At 32.1% G+C, this 24,537-nt stretch overlaps 1 protein-coding gene across 5 annotated transcripts in view; it reads left to right on the forward strand.

The window, feature by feature from the left end:
• The first annotated feature begins 2,608 nt into the window (after positions 1 to 2,608).
• Positions 2,609 to 24,537, forward strand: part of LOC140040458 (voltage-dependent L-type calcium channel subunit beta-1-like) — a 76,116-nt gene continuing 54,187 nt past the window's right edge. For all 5 annotated transcript variants that reach the window (XM_072086420.1, XM_072086419.1, XM_072086421.1 and 2 more), the window contains exons 1-2: positions 2,609 to 2,924; positions 19,736 to 19,825. In XM_072086420.1, coding sequence (XP_071942521.1) covers positions 2,808 to 2,924; positions 19,736 to 19,825 — 207 coding nt within the window. In that variant the 5' untranslated portion in view covers positions 2,609 to 2,807. The remainder of the gene's footprint in view (positions 2,925 to 19,735; positions 19,826 to 24,537) is intronic.

Genomic DNA, 24,537 nt, shown 5'->3' on the forward strand with positions numbered 1-24,537 from the left:
CCCTCGATAATAAACTAAAAAAGCATCCTGAACAATAAACGCCCCGGTGCCCTTTAGATGCAATTGTACGAATAACTGTCAGTGTAGATAATGCAAACAGTCTGTAAACAATGCATTTAGGCCTACTTGGACAGAACTGTAAATCCAGCCATTGAATCCCCAGGTCACTGGTTCAAATCCATTTCCTTGAAGATGGGTTTTAATTAGCTTTATTCAGTTTTAAATAAATACAGGCTAAAATAAAAACATTAGGTCCCCTAACTTTGATTTATTCTCTGTTCGGGAATTATTTCTGTTTAAAAATAGGTAAAAAAAGAAAATAATAGTTATGTCTTAAATTATTCATTGAGACTCCAATTAAGTGTACGATATATCCAAATAAAATATATAGATGAATAAATGCTGAATCAAGGAGCGACTAATCCAGGCTGAAGCTCTAACTCCCACTGGTGCTGCTATCATACGTCATACAATTCTAGTGATCGCATGCATAAAGGGAGTCTTTCATTGCAGTGTAATATTATTAAGGCACACGTAGATAGATAATGAATCAGATAATTTGATAATAAATTATTAATAGATTGATAGTAGCGATACTATATTAATAATACTCAACGTTCGTTTCGTATAGCTTGCAGCGCCGACTAAATGACGTATCACTGACGTCATAAACAAGACGACTTCCTAAATGAGCAGGTACAAACTTCTTGTTAAGATGAATATAATAATTCTAAAAATAGGCAACATGTCCCGTGTGTTTATTTTTCTAGAATTATAACCTTTTCCGCTAGCATGTTTTCAATCATTTTCGTGTATCATAATCTGATTAATTATAGTACCTAAATACAGAAGGAAGGCGTGGTCTCTAAATATAGAGGTCATCTTTTTGCGAATACGACTGTTTACGTATTGATCTAATAGGGGTGGGACGGTATCTCCAGCACTTGGTGTCCGTAACGGCAGAGACAATCTTCCTATTTTGATCATTGTTTTAAAAGAAATACAGTTTGGTTAGTTCTACCACTGATTAGGTATTTATGTGTTTCTCTTCTCTTTTTCCAATTCTCCACATTGGCGATGCTGAAAATTATAGGCCTACTACTTTCGACAATGCCCTTAAATATCGCTGCTTCCATAAACTAAAGCAACCGCCACCGGATTTGGATGCGAGTTGACGGCAGTTTAAAAAACAGAATTTGTAATATTCCTTCCATCTATCCCGCCCTCCGTCACCCATCCAGTATGAGTGATGACTCATTGCACAATTCAAGTTTAAAATGATGTTACCAACCAATAGGAAATCACGCATCCTCGACATGAATCAGATTGTCATTATCATCGTCTTATACCAGGTAGGTGTTCGATATCATTAACGCCTAATTACCTACACAACAAGTAGGCCTTTTTATTATTATTATTATATTATACATTATTTTGCATTTGTTACTAAATTGGGCACTGTTCTTAAGTTTTTTTGTATATTTTGTTATGTATTCGTTTTGTTTTATTTTGGTTGCACCAGTGTGCCACTGTAAAAAAGTGATGACCGTAAATAAATTAATAACCAATAATTAGTATTGGTTCATACTCATTCGGTACGTCATCATAGAGCTGTAATTCAACCACCGTATAACAAAAAAAAACAACAACAACATTACAATAACATGCACAAAATTACAATCTTTTTCTTTTTTACTTTAAAATGAACAATAGGGGCCTACGTTCTTTCTCAGGCCCATTAATCCGTGCCCATACCATAGTCGAATGATTGGCTTAGTTAATAAGCGGCCTTTGAACACCTTTTTATTTCATTTCTCTCATAAGAACTTGATAAAAACATATATATTAGACCTGGATGACTTGGTCCGCATTATTGCATTAGGGATGGCTTTTTAAAATAATAACGATTGAAAGTACTGAATACTATAATACTGAATACTGAATAGCTTTATTTGTCCATTATCATATAAAATAATAATAGAAATTCTTCTTAAAGATTGGCAATTATATATTAGTACAATTAAAAATAGATAGATATATATATAAAATATAATCAAACATCAAAAAATAGAATACACAAACATTATTGCACAAAAACTTAAGTTTAAAAAGTAGATTTTTGGAAGTAAGTTAAAATACGATAAAAATCATAAACCGCTTAAAAAGTTGTAGTTTACGAGCGCTAAAGGTTACTTTTACATTTTGCATGGACCTATACGCATTAATTAACGAATTATGTAATAATTAAATTTATATAAATAAATGTATGTTTGCATGATCGGTGAAACTGGTTGCGTAAGACTAGTAGTAGTTAAAAATACAGTTTATACCTCAATTGAGGGCGCAACTGTGTGACGTCAAGTTTATTTAGACAGCTCCATTAATTTATTGTGACCAAAAAAAAGTAACACAACTTTTTTAATTCATTATTATTAATACAAATTTAAACAAAACAAACAGATTTTATTATAAAAAAGTTTATAAACATTCTAGCAATTGCATAATATATATGAGTGAAGCAAATTTAATAGAAATATGTACTTAAATATGATTTGATTTCCCTACAGATAATGGAAATGTTCATATGACGGCGACCGGCCATTTCTGAAATTCTGACATTGCTCGTCGACCTTTGGGGAAGTTCGCGTCAAAATATCTCAGGAATTTTTGCGAATTTTTTTGCAAATGTTTTGCTGTCCGTAAAACTATTGTGGTTTTTTAATCATGAGGATACGATTGTGATGTACGAATTTATTTGAAAATGTATATTGTGTTGACAATTAAGTTACGTGAAACACAGGCAAATAATGACAGCCTATTCATCTAACTCAAGCCTTCGAGGGCTGGAAGTGGGCCCCGGGAATGGAATGGTAGGAAGTGAGCTAAACCAACCTCCTCCTCTAGTTAATCACACTGATCATCAAGTGAGTTTTGTAGTTCTGTTTGTGCATATTAGTTCATTGTACATGTTATCTAAATGTGATAATATATGTGTGGGCAGCAGTCTGCTTATTTTCTGAATAGAATAGGCCTAATTAAGCCATAGGAATTTAATCGATAATTAAATGACTCTTTTCTTCAAACGATGTTCGATCACAACAACAGATCGGTCAGAAGGTCTAGGCCTAGGCCTACTTAGACGCTTAGACTTGTGTGTAAATGAAATAGGCCTAAACTAGCCCAGGCCTAGGGTTTGCCCTTCAATTAACGTGGCTTGGTAATAATGTGTCCTGATTTATATATTTTTTTTATCTAAATGCAATTCACTCCTCATCCATAATTGTTTAGTCATTTATCATATCTGTATAATATTTAATTAATCATTCATTTTCCAGAGAGAATTTATGTTGTGTTTGTAAAACACATTAAATTCCCTGTCATGATGTATTGCAATACAAAGTTATTAATAATTAAATATAGGCCCCTAGGCCTAGTTAGAATTTAATATTTCAACATTAATTTAATTATGATATTTAGGAAGCATTTATGTGTACAGTGTAATTCTTTTTTGTGTTATCAAAGAGTTTTAATTATATATCATCAAGTGAAGCATCCAAAATGATTTCCATCATCTTGTTGTTGACTGTAAGTAATGGATCTGAGGTCACCCCTTCACCTATATAACAGGGATATCCCCTACTCTTTCGAGTGCAAACAAGCCAGATGTGTTCTACTACCAGAACTACCATCGGTTAATCACTGTCTTGACACTGATGCCTGTGGTTTGCACCATCATGCTTTAACAGGTCACCCACTCGACTTTATTAAAAGCATGGATTACGCCAGGTTTAAAAATGGATAGAGATACTGTAAGGAATCTGAAAATCAAAACCTTAGTTTGTTGCCAGTCATAAGATAGCTTTAACCTAACCTTCACACCCATCATCTAGTTTAATTCACTATTGTATGCTGACTGAATATACCAACGTTATTTGTATTAAGGGCAGACTCAAACTAGTTAGGCCTGCTTAGATAGTTTTATTTTTAATTGAATATATTGTGACATCATTTGAACATATATTTTATGTAATTTGCATAATATAAATTAATAAATTATTATTATTATTACTTTGAACATTCCACCCTTGAAGCTCAAGCCATGTATGCACAGTCAGGGCATCATTTATAAGGAGCGCCTGCGCGACCGCGCTCCTCCGCGCTCCTCAACAGGCTTCGAGGAGAGCAATTTATCGCGCTCCTTAATTTTCAAAATAGAGCCTAGCTTTTGACAGTGTTGATTTTTCTGTCAAGAGGCCTAAAAACACGTGGATTTTTAAAAGTTAAAACCAATCTAGGCCTAGGCTAATAGTATATAAGGTAAGTTATAAAGCTACAAGCCTAATGGCAGTCCCTCGTTTTTAAGGATCGCGAGCGCGATCGCAATCAACAACCTTCGAAAAGGAGAGCAATTCATCGCGCTCCATCTCACAGTACAGTGCGAGGTACCAACAAAGGGGATTCCCCTGCCTGCGCGCATTCAAGGGCGAGTTTACTTCATCGCCTCATAGTGCAACCAGTACGGTGTCATAGAAACACCTCCTTTACAGGAAGATCATGTCCCAACCAATAATTTTTCCCTTTATGTTTTTATGGAACGAGTTAATAAAATATATTTAATTTTAAAAGGAAACATTAATATAGTAGGCCTAAATATAATGTTTATTATTTAAAAAAGCTTAGCTGCTGGTTGCTTTAATTATGTCATTTTGAAGATGGATTATTTCTTCGAAAGTTCTAACCAATATGTGTGACGTCAGCATCTTCTAGAAGCTCTCTCAGCCCTCCCCTATTGTGCGTGTGCCCATGTGTGACACATGTAAACACGATCAAATATCTTTCTTAATTATTTTAAAATGACACTTTGTAACTTATTATAAATATTTTAATGGCTGTTGCATGTTAGAATTGTATAATTTATGAATTGCAGGTAAATACTTTTCAGGTTTTCTGTCTGATTTCTAGGCCAACAAGCTAGGCTAGAAAAGCTAGTCTAATAAAGGCATAGTTGGCCAGGACAGGATTCTCCAGGCTCCTGAAACCCAATCTACCCAGGCAGGCCATAAAAAAAAAATTGGCTTGAGTTTTTTGTACTGTAGAATAATACGATCCCCACGGAAAATATTGTGTGTAAAGGTGGGTGTGGGGGATTTTAGGGGAGAGGTACAGACAGTATACATTTGTTGTGCCCGGCAGGGGGGGGGGGGGGGGGTATCCCCTGTCGGGCAAAAAAATGTGTACGATTTAAAATTTTTGCAAGGAGAGCGAATTGCTCTCCTCGGTGATTTGAGGAGAGCGATTTGTTGCTCTCCTGGGTTTTGCATACGTGATGCCCTGCACAGTAGTGCTGTGATCATGTACTCCTTTGCCAATCAAATGTAAATTATTTTAAAATAATGGTTATTAATATTAAATAACATTTTAACAATATAAATATAGTCAAATGTGAAAGTGTTTAACATATTGTAAGCAAAACATTGTATTACAGTAGTACCAAACGTATTCACTTATGAGGAGGAATTACATTTTTCTAACATATCTAATTACTAATTAGACCAACTGGGAAAACAATGGTATGACGATTAGATCGTGGACCTATAAAGGTACATGATTATTAGATTATTAGTTTATATACTGCTACTGTGCACGAATGACAATGTTTGTAAACAAGGACTGAAGGGATAATGAGTAAATTCTTCTTAGAATATTATTTTTGGTTTTATAATTTTCTTAAAAATCTAGAACTGTATTGCTTTCATTAATACTTTAAAGAAATATTTTTTAATTTGTTTTAAATTACAATGTTAAACCTTGTTGGTAAAGATTTCAGTTTAGTACCTGTAGTACGGTATTACAATGTATTTTCTAACAATGTTAATTTTGTCAATAAACAATCATATGACATTGACAAGTATCATCATTTTTCCTTTCTTAATTTCAAACAATATTTTTATATTCAAATGGGTTTCTTAAAAGATGTTAATATTGGGGGAAAAATACTGCCAATTACATTAGTATTACAAAACATAACTAATTGTTGCATGAGTGTCACCCTATCCAGTTCACATTGTTTTTTAAATGTTGCTAAAACTATATTTTGCTCTACTCATAAAAACAATCATTACTTTTTTTTACATCTACAGTAGAGAATGGGTTTTCATACAGTTTTCTAGATGACTGAAGGTCAATTCAATGGCCAGATTTGTTTTTTTGTGTATTTTATTGTTCAAAATAAATCTGCTATAAAATTCAAGTAAAAATCAAATAAATTGGGTATTATTATTCAAAAGCTAGATTTTTTATTTATTTTGTTTCTTTATTGTTAAGCAATAGCCACACCATTTTATACACTGTTGTATGAACAGTACAGTATATATTTTGAAAAAAAGCATTTACAAATGGATTATTCCTTTTGTATTTACTTCAATTAAATCAGACCAATCTACAGTATTTAATTTTTTTTTTGAATAAAAAATAAGGTAGAATTCATTGTATATGTATTGTGAATTCTAGTCATTATAAAAAAGGTTTTAATTGCGTGTAATATTAATATCTTGTAGTTATTTAAAGTATGAAAACATCATACTTTAAAAAAATAGTATTAAATCCTGTACTGTGCCCCATTGTACTGTATCTTAGATCGGTCTATCATAATAGGCTAGTTAGTTTTAGTTAGTATTAATTTTTTATTCAACACGCCATGAAAGGCACCTTATCGTTGCTATATGAAGTACCCTCATGAATATTTTTGAATAATTTCTGAAATTGATTTAATATAACCAAGTAAAATCATTCAGCATAGCCATTAATAAACAATTGTGCATGTATGATCGGTTAACAAATCTGAAATTCAAATATCTATAATTTCATTTATCGAACAAAAATTATATTAGCATACATGGTGGTATTGAACACTAGTGAGTATTTGTAGTTAATTTTATTAAACAAAAAACAGGACATTTTCGTTATATAACTACAAAAGTATACCAAATTAAAAATGTGAACCATACTATGCTTTATTGCAAGATTACTCATGTATAGGCTGACATAATAATGTACATATTTATGTTTTATAAAACTTATCGATACTGTATTCCTTTCTTGATCCCAATCAAAGTCAAGCCAGGTCTATAAAATATTTTGTTTTTTCTTTCATAAAATCTTCTAAACTTGGTATATTTGGTGCCATATTTGTTAAAAAGCAACAAAACAAAATGTGAATAAATAGGACCATAAAAAGTGTAATAACTAAAATTATATTCAAAACTGTTGTTAATATGATGTGTTATGGATTCCATAGTTACTATCTGAGTAAGAAGTTTGAACATTGACTTTCTGTAATTAGCTCTCGTCATGAATGAACATTTAATTAATATAAACGGTTAAGTTATTGAATTGATGTACAATATCTAATTACAAGACAAAAGTACAACTGTTCTTCAATTATGACAAAACCTATGGGTTGTCTCAATCATTTGATTCAAATTTACACTGTGGGGTACTGAAGATAGATTTGCTCTATACTGGTAGTTATAAAACAGATATAGAACTATTATGTAGAACCTACTAATGTTTTTTTATTTTTAATTTATAATGTAAACTTATTGTTTGGCACTGTCCATCAGAAAAAGAAGATGCTTGGAGTTAATAATTACTAGGACTTTAAAACAAAAAAGATAGTTCTAGGTTCTAGTGTATTAGATTTATTTGTCTTTCTTTACTTTGCTTGTCTCATTCTGACTACTACTATAACTTTCAGCCCTCCAGACACAAGATGACTAATATTACAAAAGACATAGAGTATGTTTCCAGTATAATGGGACTAATTAACATTACAAAATATGCCTATCTTGTTGTATAGAATATTTATATGGCTTTGCCCAACTAACTGAACTCTCAATTAACAAGAATGTCAGACCTTTACTTCATTGCCCCAATTAATTAATTGTACCTTATACTCCTCAATCAATTGTACCTTCTTCCCCTTCTCCCTTCATTGCACCATCTTTCACCCATTTCACCTCAATTAACTGTACCTTGTTCTCTCTTCTCAATTAATTGTACTCCTTCTTATCTCTTCTCCGGTATTTCTGAGTCAAGGTCAAGGGCCTTCCTTCTTATCCCCAATTCATTGTACCTACTTCCTCATTGTACCTTCATAGAATATTTATATGGCTTGGCCCAACTTAACTCTCAATTAACAAGAGTGTCACACCTTACTTCCCTGTCCCAATTAATTAATTGTACCTTATTCCCCTCAATCAATTGTACCTTCTTCCCCTCAATCAATTGTACCTTCTTCCCCTTCTCCCTGTTTTACCTCACTTTATTACACCAACTTTCTCCCTTTTCACCTCAACAGTTGTACCTCCTTCTCCCTTCTTTACCTCAATTAATTTGATCTACTTCACCTCAATCAATTGTACCTTCTTCCCCTCAATCAATTGTACCTTCTTCCCCTTCTCCCTGTTTTACCTCACTTCATTACACCAGCTTTCTTCCTTTTTACCTCAATTAGTTGTACCTCCTTCTCCCTTCTTTACCTCAATTAATTTGATCTACTTCACCTCAATTAATTGTATCTTCTTCCCATTCCTCCTTTCCTCATTTAATTGTACCTCTGCCCCTTCCTTCTCTTCAATTAATTTGACTTTCTTCCTTCTCCCTTCTTCACCTCAAATCATTGTTTTCCCTTCCCTCTTCACCAATCAATTGTACCTTCTTTCTCCTGGCTTCACCTTAATTCATTGTACCTTTTTCCTACTTCTCCCTCCTTCACCTCAAATCATTGTACCTCCTTCCTCCTTCACCAATTCATTGTATTCTTTCTCCGTTCTTCACCTTAATTCATTGTACCTCCTTCCTACTTCTCCCCTTCTTCACCTAAAATCATTGTACATTATCTTTTCCACCTCAATTAATTGTACATTCTTCCTTCTCCCCAATTCATTAGCCATCCTTCTTCCTCTTTACCCCAATTCATTGTACCCCCTTCTCCCTACTTCACCTTAATTCATTGCACCTCTTTTCCCCAATTAATTGTACATTCATTCCATTCCTTAATAATAATAATAATAAACAGTATTTATATAGCGCCTAATGGATCACTGACCCCTCTAGGTGCTTTACATAGGACCTTAACTAATGGTAATAAACTATCCCCCGCCGGACACCATTCCGGTATTTCTTAGTCGAGGTTTCGGGGATGGAGACAATCAATAATGTGAAAAAAAAAAAATGTAACAAAGCTTAACTATGCTTAACTAAGGTAAAACTATCCCCCGCCGGACACCATCCCGGTATTTCTGAGTCAAGGTCAAGGGCCTTCCTTCTTATCCCCAATTCATTGTACCTACTTCTTCTTCCTTCTCCCTCCTTTACTTCAAATCATTATACCTCTTCTCTCCAATTAATTGTACCTTCAATTCTTCCTATTCCTTCCTCCTTCTCCCCAATTCATTGTACTTTCTTCTCCCTTCTTCATCTTAATTCATTGTACCTTTTTTCCTCCCCCTTTCACCTCAATTCATTTTACCTTCGTTTGCCTTCTTTCTTCACCTTAATTCATTGCCATCTTTGCACTTCATGCTTTAGAACCTGTAAGTGCAGAAACCCCACATGACTGCATTTTATTACAGAATGTTATCATGAAAGAATATTTAATTATTATTGTCTGACATAATTTATTACAAATATTTCAAATTTATTCATGTTTTATCTCAATACTTGAAATTGATTGTAAGCATTTAGAATAACAATACAGGACTTTATTATAAACAGTGAAACAATAATATAGTACCATCTTTTTTTACCTTTTTAGGCCCAACTCTATAAATAATTTCAACCAGTCTAGAGATTATTCGTTTTCTGGTAACATACAATTATGATTATTGAGGCTGTCATTTTGTTAAATGAAGTCTATCGGCAAATGTAATTCCAGAAATAACATAAGAAATTAGATTAGGTATTTCAGTAGTGTAATTATCATTACCTAGTTAAGCTGAGCCTTTATTCATAACAAAATCCATCTTCTTATGCATTCATGATGATACACCTATTAAAGTGACTCAATTTCAACTTTAACCTTTGCAGGTGAGGATAAAGAGAGTGTTTAAATTCACAGAGTTGAGGCCAGAACCATTCCCTTTTACTGGATATAATAATAATAATATTAATTTTTAGGTTTAACAATATCACTTTATAATTTACTACAAACCTTGTTACCATTTGCATTTTTAAATTAAAATAATCAATTTAAAATTAAACAAACTCACATAGATTATAAAGATCATACAGAATTTCTTTACTAAGGAAAATTACTAGCTAAATTATATCGTAAGAATAACTATACAAAACAGTCATATTGTGCATAAAATTGTCATTTGTTGTTAGTTTTTGATTAAGAATACAGTAGGATATTAATTACCAAAACATCTATGGCGTTTTCTTTCATCTGTGTTATAGTTATACGCAAGTAAGGTTTGTATTGTGGCCAAGAAAACTAAATATTACCCATTTTATGATCACAAAGATTGTTTTTATCAATACTTTATAGATTAAATTTTAATCATATTAGAAATTAGAATGTCTTCTATGCCTCAATGTACTGTGCAATATTTATTTTTCGTTCTATAATTTTGTAATCTATGTTTATAACAGAAAACCATGGTAAAGAAAAAAGTGCTCAGTTTAAAGTACATTTCTCCTATCTCTTCACTTGATTACTATCTTCATTTCTGTGAAAATATTAAATGGGGTTGAAATTAATTACTTAAACTGTGTAATTCATTACTTTATTAATATTAGTTAATTTGACTTCAATTTACATCCAACTTCCAACAGCTGAGAGCCTTACAAAACAGAATAGGCCTACATAACACAATACATTAAGAACCACCTCCCCTCCCTGCCCAGTGCCAAAAAAAATAAAATCTAAACCAATTTTTAATCATCTCAAAAATGTTTACTTTAATACAATTGGTTGAAATTAATAATTATTAATATTGTATTTTATTACTTGTTATATTATTAGTATTTTTAAAAATTCACATCTAACAGAAGAGCCTAATACACGACAGTTGACACAATACAGTAAATAAGAAAACACATTCTTAAACTAAAAACTGTCTTAATTAAATGTCTCTTTCTTTCTGTCATGCTTTCCCCTTCCTTGGTCACTCTTTTGATATACAATCATCTATCTATACGGTAGAAATTATTCTTAGCAATAGACTCCTTGTATTGTTGGAATATTGGATTTTGAGCATTGTGATTACTGACCCGGAACACTCTTTAGCTTGCTTCATTTAGAATTCCATCAGCACAGTAAACACACAGCATCGATGACAGAATAGCTTTTCACACATTACATTTTTCATATGATAGACATCGGCCATCATTTTATATTTTTCTCAACTATATTCTATATTTATTAAGATAGCTATGTTGTTTTTAGTATTTTTAGTTAATCAGGTTAAAAAGAAAAAACATAATTTAAATACATTACATACATAAATACATATTTTATCCTTTTTATTTGAAAATTTGACCATGGTTTTTCCACACTGTCTCATATTTTAGTCATAAAAATGCAAGCTCCCTTGAGGTTCGTGGCGGGATTTCACAGCTTGCTGTAATTGGGTAAAATAAACTGATCAATATCTAGTTTGTATTAATATTCCAGTTATTAATTAATAATAATCATTGGTCATTCTTTTATTAAACTATTTAACATTATTCAGTTACTATATTTTTTTTTATAGGAATCCTGACTAAATACTGGGTTTGATACTTGGCTGTAACAGTTAAAAACACATTCCCGTTTTGTTCATTTGACTACTAGGATAATATTATTAATTCGCTTAAATCAATTAGTATGACTAGAATAATCAAGGAGAGGTGGTGCTAAATATTTGGAGAAGCGGCCGTTTGAGAACATCCAAGAGGTTCCAAAGTCTGTACTGACTATTCTGATCAAAAATTGCAAAAGCCAAAATTTACCATACATTCCATGCTGACCCTTCTTATAACACTGACCCTTCTTATAACACTGTCCCTTCCTACAAAACGTATCGTATCGTAAATAGACATTGTCCTTGCCTGCTGTAGTAATGTTTTAAATATACACTGTCCCTTCCCACTATATGTCCCTTCATACTTAACATTTGCCCATATGTCTCCCGGTGTGATGATCTTGTAGGCGCTGCACTGCTGGTTGCCGTGGGTCTGTTGAGGGCCTAATCTGAATTTCCTCAGTTTCCAGTTAAAGCTTGAGGACTAGAATAATATATTTAAAATTTAACAATTTTACAGCTGTTGATTCCTATAATAAAAGTGTCCCTTCTATTCTACTGCAGTGATGCTTTAAATAGACATTTTCCCTTCCTACTGAACACTGTCCTTTCTACTACTGTATATGTCCCTTCCAGAGAGTTGTAATCAGCCAAAGGCTAGAGGGCGTACTCCAGACTGAAAAGTGATTCCAACAGGAGGGGGTGGGTGGGGGGGACCAACAAGATGGCAGCCGTAAATATGTTCAAAAACATTATTTAATATAAAAAATAATAATCTAGAATATAATACATTAAGACTACATAAATTACAACACATATTCTTGTATGCACAGTGAAGTTTTTATAAAATTAAATATGTTGTTAATCATAATGGAATAAAATAATTACATGGTAATTTTTAGCAATTTTTTGTATACGAGGATCATATAGAATGCATTCATGTTCATACGCTCAAGACGATGATTGCATATCTAAGGGAGAGAATGTGAAAAATACCTCTCACGCTGAGTGAGTCACAGTGAGTAAGTGTGGCCGAGCGGTTAAGACAGTCGAACCGTAATCCATAGCCATAACATCGCTCCATGGTTCTGGTGGTAGAACAAGTCTTCTCGGATAAGGACTATAAACCGTAGGTCCAGTGTACATCTGGCTCATGTGCACTTTAAAGTACCTAGTACATCTTTCGAGACGAGTAGGGGGTTACCCCGGTGTACTAGTTCATACATACACACTGTCGTGGACAGATGTAATGGCGCCATAGTTGGCTGCCGATGACACGATGTGACCCTTAGGGGAGAAGAATGTTGTCCACATCGCCTTTCATCACTAATTGTTGCTGGAATTGGCGCTTTACAAATTTGTATATTATTATTATATTATACGGTCAACACAGGCGTAGTAGTGCGTGACTGCGTAGGGCATATCTGATTGGTCGATTGCAGTCACCATCTTGTTGGTTCCCTCTCCATGTAGAATCATTTTTTGAACTGCGATAACATTGCAGTTTGCTATCTAGCTATTGGCTATATAAAATCATTGGTCCCTTCATACTTGATATTTCCCCTTACTAACTGTTTTTTCCAATGATTCCACGTCTTGTAGAGATGTTCTCATTAATTAATCAAAATCCTTCAAATGATCTAAAACTAATTTAAATGCCTTTTTGATCTGAATTAGTACATTATCTCTCCAAAAATGTACTTCCATCGCGAAACCAGTCATAACATTCAATTCGCGGCAAAAGTACAAAACAGGTGGTGCTGTTGTATTTAAAAAAAAATGTTTTCCAAACGCAAAAGAATTTTTTTTTTCATACACGAAAAAAATTCACGCCATGTAACCCACAATCGTCCAATCAAATGACAGGAATTTATTTGGGTGTTATATAATATGATGTAGAAACCTCCCTACTTTACAGTTAGTACTGTTTTTAATACACTGTCTTCACTTTTCTCTTACTACAAATTGTTGATTCCTACAACAGACACATGCCCCTAGTATTAATCTTTTCTTCTAAACTTAGCTAAGCTTGTCCTATGACCAACCTACTCTACAGTATGTTATTAAATGTCTTGATTCTATGTAAATTCAGTTGGAGGAATTTTATATAAAAAAATAGATACTATGAATAATTAATTAATTGTTAATGTCAAATTTTCAAGGTTGAATGAATATGAATGTATGAATTAATCAAGGGATAAATGACTACAGGCAGGATATATAAAGTATTACAGATACTGTAGATTCATGGATAGAAAATTTCATAAGATAAATAACTGTAGTAAGTATCGATGTATATTTTCATTATGCATGAATTAATTATGGATAGTATGACTTTAGGCCTTTTGAAAAACCTCCTCGCAAGGGTTATTCTACAATTTTATCGGAATGATTTTCTGTCCATTTTAACATGATTTCTTGAATCTGATTTAAGACTAATTGATTCAGAATTAATTACAATTTTATGAAAAAGAACAACTTTAAAACAAATGGTTTGTCTGGATTTTTTGATCTCGAAAAACTAAATCTACTGTTTAGCGGTCTAATATTAATAATTGAACTCATGTGTACATGATATGTATTTGAATATAATGTAACCAGGCTGTGAACTTCACAGAGCACAAATCTATCAAAGTACATTATTAATGATTATTTACAAACAGGTAATTATTTATTGCGAGCTATTGCTGTGTAAACTGTCTTGCTTTAGTCTCTCTCAAACCACTGCATTAATAGTCTTGTTTTGAAATTGACAACAGAGGAAATTATAGATACTGTCATTGTCACAAAGAAGTGCTTTTGCTGGTATCCTGGTTTTAATACAAACGTGAAAACCTACAAGGTGCACTTGGTTTTCTATAATTAAATTACAGGTTATGATGCTACTACTAGTGTACAGAAGTATGCACTGTATAGTACATGAACTCTGAAACAATTATATACAGTATAAATGTAAATCATGAAACCAAAGTCATTATCAGTAAGACTATGAATGAATAATAACAACACAGCACCATACAGATGACATGCTTTATGTACAATGTTCAATGTTTTTTTGCACGCACACACGATACTACAAGGTCAAGGTTATATATACCATTGCTACTTGTATGTAGTGTTTGGTTGTTATCTCGTTGGCTTACTGTTATGTAGGCTTACGCACAGTTCCAAGTTGATGTTCGATGTTTTTTGCGCGCGCACACGATACTACAAGGTCAAGGTTATATATACCATTGCTATTTGTATGTAGTGTTTGGTTGTTAACTCGTTGGCTTACTGTTATGTAGGCTTACGCACAGTTCCAAGTTGATGTTCGATGTTTTTTGCGCGCGCGCACACGATACTACAAGGTCAAGGCTATATATACCATTGCTACTTATGGTTGGTTGTTAACTCGTTGGCTTACTGTTATGTACGTATAGTTCCAAGTCGATGTTCGATTCAAAATTTTTTGCGCACGATACTACAAAGTCAAGGTCATATCTATTGCTACTTTTAGTGTTTTGTTGTTAACTCGTTGGCTTACTGTTATGATTGTATGTATAGTTCCAAGTCGATGTTCGATTCAAAATTTTTGGCGCACGATACTACAAAGTCAAGGTCATATCTATTGCTACTTTTAGTGTTTTGTTGTTAACTCGTTGGCTTACTGTTATGTACGTATAGTTCCAAGTCGATGTTCGATTCAAAATTTTTTGCGCACAATACTACAAAGTCAAGGTCATATCTATTGCTACTTTTAGTGTTTTGTTGTTAACTCGTTGACTTACTGTTATGTACGTATAGGTCTAAGTCGATGTCGAAAGCCAACGAATTAACAACCACACAAGCAACAATGATATAATATTGCCTTGACCTTGAAGTATCGTGCACCCGCGCAGGAAATAACAAATATCATCTTGAACTATTACGTACATTAAACCAACGAGTTAACAATGCAAAGCGTGCACGAGCAGCAAATGGTAATAATCCAACGACCCTAACAGACGTATCGTAAATACACAAGTTTTGAAACAACTCAATATAATCATGATATAATGTATTAAGTCGATCAAAATTGTTTGGAGTCTAGCACTAAATTTGATTTTGTTTTTTACATTTGTGGGCATTATTATATTTGTGGGTGATGGTTGTTTTCACATTTGTGGGCGCTGTTTATTACATTTGTTGGTGATGCGTTTTCACCTTTGTGGTTGTTTTCACATTTGTGGGTGATGCGTTTTCACCTTTGTGGGCGTTTTCACATTTGTGGGTGATACGTTTTCACATTTGTGGGCGTTTTCACATTTGTGGGCGTTTTCACATTTGTGGGTGATACGTTTTCACATTTGTGGTCTTTTTCACATTTGTGGGCGTTTTCACATTTGTGGTCGTTTTCACATTTGTGGATGATACATTTTCACATTTGTGGGCGTTTCACATTTGTGGGCTTTTTCACATTTGTGGGTGATACGTTTTCACATTTGTGGGCGTTTTCACATTTGTGGGTTCAACACCCCTTCTAACCTAGCAGCAGCTTGCCTTATTTGTATGGAGTGTGGAATGCCTTTAATGATAGTTCTGTATGTTTATTTTTCTTTCATCTCTTTTTTTTGTCAACTTCCAGGAAAAGTCTGCATACTCCTGATGTCTAAATATGTTCATTGCATAATTAAATTTCATTCAGATATACGTAAAATCCGTTCCCTGTAAAGGAATCTCTCATTCACAGTTCAGTGATCATGGGTTGTAGCTTTAATTAATATTAATTTTATGTTCAGGCTCCAGTACTACTTACATAATATCATAAATAATGTTGAGTGAGGCACCAGTATAAATTAGTACAAAATTAATCAATGGACATTGCATGTAAACTTAAATATTTAATTTTTTTTTAAATTAAATTTTAAACTGATTGCCTTTATACTTCAAAATGACTTTTTAAGAATTAAGGTACTGTAGACAACCATTTAATATCATTTTCCAAGAGGCCAAAGTAAACTCTAAGCATACTGAGTGTATGATATGAACAATGTGGTACATGCTGAACAGACAAGGCAAATTATTAAATTTCTGTCAAGATAAAATAAGAAATATATTGTCTTTGTACAAAAACAATCCCACTGTATTCCTTAACTAGCTACAAAAATTTGCCTGTTTCCATATAGAAACAAATAAAAAAGGCGGAAATTTCTTACAGAACACATTGTTCACAAATCCCAACATACCATCATCATGTCTTACACAGAGTTACTTCATAAAATTAGTTTTCTATGGCAAAACAAATACTAATGTGCAGTATATTTGCTGTAAATTTGTGAAAATCTGGTATTTGGTACATAGTCTTTTTTATCGTATTTATAAACATGTGTTGACATTGTGAATTTGTTCCCACTGGTTATTTACGTTTATAATGAAGAAGGTTAATTTGATACTCATTTGTCATTTGTCAATTTAATATCTAGAAACAGTAGTCAGCTGTTTATACTGTACATTAGCTATTCTATTTATAGCTCATGACATAATTAATTAAACACATCAAAGGCAGAAATTAATATTTGTAATATTACACTTGGGATACAGTATGGTAAGGTTTGTTTCTAGATAGCTAATTTATTTGCTATTTATTTGATTATTTCACCATTTACCCATTGAACATCTTTCTATCTATATTCTGAAATTGAACAGAATACTAGACAAAAGAAATCACTATTATTACAGTATACTGTAGCTTATCATTAAATCAAATGTATTTTGTACTAATGAGTTGACTCCCTAAAAATCCATGTACATGCAAAACCCAAGTACTTTACAAATCGTACCATGACATTTTGTGTTCAAAAGGAGAGATTATGTTTTAGGTGAAGTACATTACTGAATAATGTGGTCATTGAAATATAGTAGAATTCCTATTAAGGAGATAACTTTAATTAATTGAACACTACACTAGTATATATTTACTGTAGACTTCAGAAGTACACGTAGACATGATTTTACCCATGACGCATTAACAATGACTGATACTTCAGCTTCTTCTGTACTTACAAGTTTTTTTTTTTATACCCGAGTAGATTATAATGATGTTTAAAAAGAAACTGGTAGGCTTTTAAAATTTATTGGCAAATACTTTACGATTATTGTTGATACTGAGTGGGATCTTCCTAGAGCTTTTCTGTGATTCAGTTTACTATTAAAATCAAGTCAAGGCAAGTCAACAAAACCTATCCATGATACTTATATTGGCATTACTAAACTTTGTAATTTAAAAATGTTATTAAAGTAATTGACAAAAATATTAACTATCTCAATAAAAAAAAATTAAGAAGAATAAAAAATTTGTTATTGTAGTACAGTTATGGTAGAAACCCTGCATTGGGTTATCCGCATATCTCTCCAGTTGCACCTCCTACAGCTGCTACTGTACTTTTTCTGGATATTTCCCTTTCTTGCATTTCAAATTCAGAATCGGTATTGCAAAATTAGTCTTTATTAATTAGTGTCTTAATATGTTTCAATCTTACAAATGATGGATGTTTGCTTGCTTGTAATATTTTGTCTACATTATTCCTAGGAAGCTTTACCCATGTTGAATTCTTAAAATAACAATAATCATGCTAAGAAGAATAGTTCTGAAATGGGCAGAGGAAGGATTCTACTTAAAAATAACTGCTATATTCCTAAGCTTGTATAATTATTGATTTGAATTTGTCTTGGTTTAGTTAACATACAGGTTTTGAGTAGTACATGCATATTAGTTAGTGATTGCTAGAGGCTGGACAAGGACTTGCATGCTTTATATGTATAAAAAAGAAATATGATTATCCAAAAATGGACAACCGTTGGGCCAACTTAAATTAAAAATATAGTAATATATAAAAATATTTCCTGGGCATGGTTAAAATTATAGCCCAAGGTGATCCGGAGACTATATTATATCCGAGACGAAGTTGAAGGATATAGCGTGTCTCCAGATCACAGAGGGCTATATTTTTTACCGTGCCTCGATAAAAGCCCAGTAAATATTTTTTATATACCGTACCACGCAGTTCGGTTGCAGGCTAGACCAAAGCGAATGCAAAACAATTGGAACTTGTTTGGAGTAGGCCTAGCTAGTGCAGTGAGTGACACAGTTTTCTGCGAAGACGCAAACATCAACAAAAGGCCTGAATTTGATAATTTGTTACGTCTAAATATGCAATAAATATTCATATACTGTACTTTATTTGTTCATATTTTAAATGGCCGCTAAACATACTAAATCCATCGTAGGCTAGTGCAGCTACGCAATCGTTGCATAGCGCATGTGGATCTGATTGTGTATATTGAGATAAGATATGGAAACAGATATACGTAGTTTAGCCAGTCTATATTTCGAGGGCATGGCAATAACTGTAGACCGGCGATCAGATGCCGTAAATTGAAAGGTGCCGGTATATAATAATAATATTAAATATATAATTATAATGGGTCTTATTATTTTTTTTAATTATTAAAACATATTTAGGCAGGATAAAATAATTCAGAAAAGAAGATCACAAAATTTCTGTTTTTCAATGGTCTTTACTTGCTATAAAATTATAGTACTGCTAAAGTTGGTTATGAATTCAGTTTTTTTGTGTAGCCATTAAGTAAAATAAACCTTCGTACTTCCCGACAAGGAAACTATTCTACGCCTCTGAAATACAGTATATCAATGCATATTTTTAATAATTAATGAGATTTCTCATCACACCAATAAATTCTTAAGTGTTATACTGCCCTCTATAGTCAGGATAGCTAAATAAAACTAGACAATTTTAATTCCTTATATTTATTACAATACAAGTAAATGGATACAATTTAAATGATTACAATATAGTACTTGTCTTTAAAGAAAATATATTATAATTTTTATTTTTATTATGTGTTAGCTATGCAACCTGTACATCTTCACTTATATAACAATATACTTTGATCTTTTGTTTTAGTCTGGAAAAGTTGGCAAAAAGAAGCATAGAATGAAGCCATCGAATGGTAGTTTTTCAGACACAAGTTCCAATAGTTTTATTATTCGGCAGGTAAGTTTTGTTTTATTATCCACAAACACTAATTTAAGAATATTTTTTTTATATTTAGCCTGATTTGAATTTGAGAGGAAAGAGAGAGAGAGAGAGGAATAAGGTAGGATTGTGAGACAAGGAATGAACAAAACTATTTTGGCCATTTATCTTTGAAACTGATTAACAATGAGCACAATAATAAGTGACAGAGCTACAGTTGTTTTCGTGACTATAAGATTTGGATCTAAATGTGTATTGTCTGAGCAATATTGTATACTCTCTACACAATTTTGGCAATCATTATACTTAAACTTTCTTTGTTTGTATTGTTAAGAAAAAAGTACCCAAAAATGTTTAAAAGACATGCTTCAAAAAACTCTTTCTGTTTCAAGGATAATAAATATTATATAACTAACAATAACATCTGAGCTATAATAAATAGAATATGAAATAGACATGAAAGAACCTTTTTATAGCATTTTGATTCCAACTTCCAACCTGCCTTTAAACAGTTTATTTTTAAAAGTTTACAATTTACATATTATGTCAAGGCAACAAGGATTTGAAGTACTGTAGTAAGTTATTTTATGGGCATTTAATGATGTCCCAAAACCAGGAATACCAAAATAACAGATTTTCTGAAGCCTGCAAGAATTTTGGACCATTTAAGAATGTTGTTTTCTGACAATTTTCAGGAGTTTGAGGGAGTGAAATTTGGAATAGAGTGGATTTAAAATATTACCTAATTATCACCCTTTTCTGATCATCTATGTGTAGGTACAAGTCCTTGTAGGATTAATCAATTGATTCTCAGTAATTCACACATTTCCATAAGAATGTTATACTACAGAAGAAGACTCAAACACTATGATTAAAATATTTCTTTATCATTGTTACTTTGAGTTTAACTCCTGATTATTGGCAGTCATCAAAGAATGCAATATTCAATAGATATTATTATTAATATTGACCACTTTACAATAGTTTAATCGGCAAAACAGGAGAGGGCTCCCTCCTTTGGGACCGGCCATCTAATTAGAGTTGTCAGCTGTAAGTGTTAGCAGCCTTGGAGCTTTGGGCCTGGTTAACACCTTATCTCCCATTGCCCATCTTATTTGTAGCAGTAAGCCATATTCGTGCGGTTAAATCTTACTTATAAATACCATTTTACGGTTTTAACTATTTTTTTGATGGGCTTTTGGGAGAGGATGCTACCAAGTTTGATCAGGTCAGAATGCGAAAAAAGCAAAATGAGGTAAAGATTATTATTACAGTTGTTGGTATCTTTGGATTAATTAGTTTTGATATGATGAACTTGGCTTGGCATTAATTAGTGTTAGATATTTTGTTAAATTATAATACTGTAGGTTGGTTTAAAACTTATTACAGTAGAGTAATTTTTTAATTTTAAGTTTAAACACATGAAACAAAACATTGTCAGTGTACAGCCCAATACACCATCAGAAACTGATACAGTATAAAGTAAGTCTGTTTGCAGTTTCAGGAACATTTCCGCCTTCGCCACTGCCATATAGGCAAATGCTGCACAATACAACATTATTGCTATACCAAATTCAGATTGATACAGTGTATGAAATCAAAATCTTTTTTAAATGTTCCCAGACTAGTTTTTTATATCAATCAATATCATATCAGTTATTAAGATTAATACCATTTTATTTCTGGTTGCCATAAAAAGATTATTCTTATTTTACATTATTGCAATTTGTGGCCCCTGAAAAAAATGATGTCTAATGTATGTGATTGTGAACAAGCAACAGTATTAAGCAATTGATATTTTGTGTTCACTTTGGTTTATTCTAAAAATAAACCAGCTTATCATTAAATTCAGGTCATGAAAAAATATAGATCAATAAACATCAGAGGGGGTATGGTTATTAACAGTAATATCTGAACTATTCAATGTTGTATCATATTCAACAATTGTTTGCATTGTGTTGTAAATATAGTGCTAATCTATATTCTATCAGTTTTGTGTTTGATCATCATTACAGATTGTACTATTTAATGGTTTTAAATGTACGGTATGCATTTGTTATCATAAAATTACAATTTTATCTAATTCAGAAAGTACAGTAATAAATTATGTTGACACTGTTATTGCCCTTAATCAATTTAACAATTTATTAATATTTATTCACTGCTGGCATCCACAAATTCACTTAGTGTCATTTAAAGCATAGAACCATTTCCCACAAACTATTCGAGGTTTTATAGGCGTTCAAGTCTATGTTAAATTGCACATGTAAATATTAATTTTGTCATGTAGCGATATTATTATTAGATATTTAATGCAGTATGCATCATGTAATGTTCTATTTGATTTTTAACTGTTTCTTTTACTTGCATACATAGGTGTGTTAAAATTTGTCAACTTTTACATTAATCAGTTTTATTACCTGCATAATTATGAAAGACTATTATTATCTATGTATTGTACAGAATTAAAAAAAGTCTGAACCCTTTGCAATAATGGAATGCTCGGTAACAATGCTTGAAATGGTTATTACAAGGTTGTCTCTGCTAACACAGAAAAGGTGATCAAATCCATACAGAGGTGAAGTAATGCCTGACAGAGACCAATGAATTTGCTACCATACAGGTGTGAAAGAGTGTAAAGTAAATTTGCATAACAACAACCCTGTCCGCTGTCAAATGAATTTTGCAACATCCCCCACAATAACAGAATCATTAACTTCAGCGTACATGGAATTTTAAGCAACTGCATCTGTCAGAATCATGGTTTGGTTTGAAGATGTTTTTACCGCCCTTGAAGATGCCTTGGTTCCGGGAGGTGGAAATAAACCGCCTCCCAAAAAACCGGAGAAAAAGAAAGAACAAAAAAAAGAGAAGGAATCTAGTATTTTTAGCACTTTCATCGGCGACGATAAAACAGATGGGAAATCGTCAGGTACCAGTAGCAGTTTTTTTGATATTCATAAAATGGCAAGCACCACACTAGGTCTTGGAACGGATGAACCTAAACCAGAAGAAGGCCCAACACCTGCTAAGAAAGCAGCTAAGCCAGCGCCGAAACAAGCACCAAAGAAAAAGACCCCAGTGAAGAAGCCCTCTCCTATGCCAAGCCCAAGAAGTGATGGTGAACGAATATTTGAAATCACCCGTTTAGCCGTTCATGCTCAAAAGCAGAAAGAAGCCGAATTAAAAGAGAGTTTAAGGAATGAATTAAAGATGTTAGAACATAAAGGAAGCGTAGATTCTGATAAGGACTCTGGTGTAGATGTTGGGATACATGTACCTCCAAGGAAACTAGCTCTACCTCTACCTGAACCTCTTGCTACCAGTGCTGTGAGTTTATTATTACCTTTCTATTTTTGGTTTTCATCAATATCTTTTTTGGGGTCTTTTTCTTGATATCAATTTATTATTTTTATTTTAAATAATTGATTTTGTCGTGAAATTGGCATTACATTTGAGAAAGTTTTTAAATATTTAGTAAGTTGTACACATTACATTATGTGCTGGTTGTGGAATCCTAATTTAATAAAAAGTGCTGTGCTATCATTTGGTTCACTATATTATCTTAATCAAATTAAACTTATTTATATATTTTAAACTATTTTTTTTATATGCTTTTTTTGTATTAAATTTTATGTGTAGTTCTGACTGAATTTGTCTATTTTTGGTCCATCATTTTTATTTTTTAATGTTTCAATTTTTGTATTACAATATTTTCAGACTTCTTCAGACGTCTGATTTTTCTAAATGTCTTTATATTACTGTACCTGAATAAATAAATAATTTATATAGGAAATGTTTTAAATATTTAAATTTATTTAAATATTTTTACTTGGTTGTTGGTTTAGGTTAAGTGAATACAGTACCTTTATTTAGATACATAAAATTAATATTTTTTATAGACAAATATTTATTTTTATTTTTTAAAATATATTTTATATGTTTTTAAAACATTAATTTCGTATGGTTAAAGGGTATTTTTAACATCATATTTATTGATATTGTTTACCGCTGTTGTTATTATTTTTATGTTTAAGTGTATTAAATAATTTAATAATAGTTTTCATTGCAAGACTTTTAATACGCTCTACTACAGAACATTTATCATCACTTTTGCTGTAGGTAGGTTACATTTTTATTTTCGCATTGAAATACTTAGAATTAAGTATTGTCTAATAATTGATTGAATAATATCAGTTCAAAAGTTTAAGTAATATCATACAGTATACTCCTATAGAGGATCAGTTACTGCTCTATTCATGGAAAATAATAAAATAAAATTCATTTGAAATTAAGGTTAGTAAATAGTAGTAGGAAACTTAACAACTCCCTGCTTTAAGTAACCCTGTAACTTGTACTTTATTCTTATTGCTTATTAAAAGTAATTAAACTTTAAATACTAGTTGAAAAGTTTAAATGATATCGTCATAGTAGACACAATGACATCAGTTTTCATGGAAAATAATAAAATAAAATTCATTTGAAATCAAGCTTAGTACATTAGAAAGCTTTACAAATTTAGTAAGTGATCCTGTGATAAAAATAGTAATTAAACTGAATTTTGACCATTTTTGGAAAGTACGATTACTGAAATTCAAAAAGATTATTATGGGTGTGATATATCCAGAGCAAATTAAAAAAAAATTGAAAAGTGGATGGATCCATGAAATTATGAACTTTTATTTTTGACATACTATTATTAATATTATGTGTTAGTGCTTCCCTGGATT

The sequence above is a fragment of the Antedon mediterranea genome, chromosome 2 (genome assembly GCF_964355755.1).
Source record: "Antedon mediterranea chromosome 2, ecAntMedi1.1, whole genome shotgun sequence".
NCBI lineage: Eukaryota > Metazoa > Echinodermata > Crinoidea > Comatulida > Antedonidae > Antedon > Antedon mediterranea.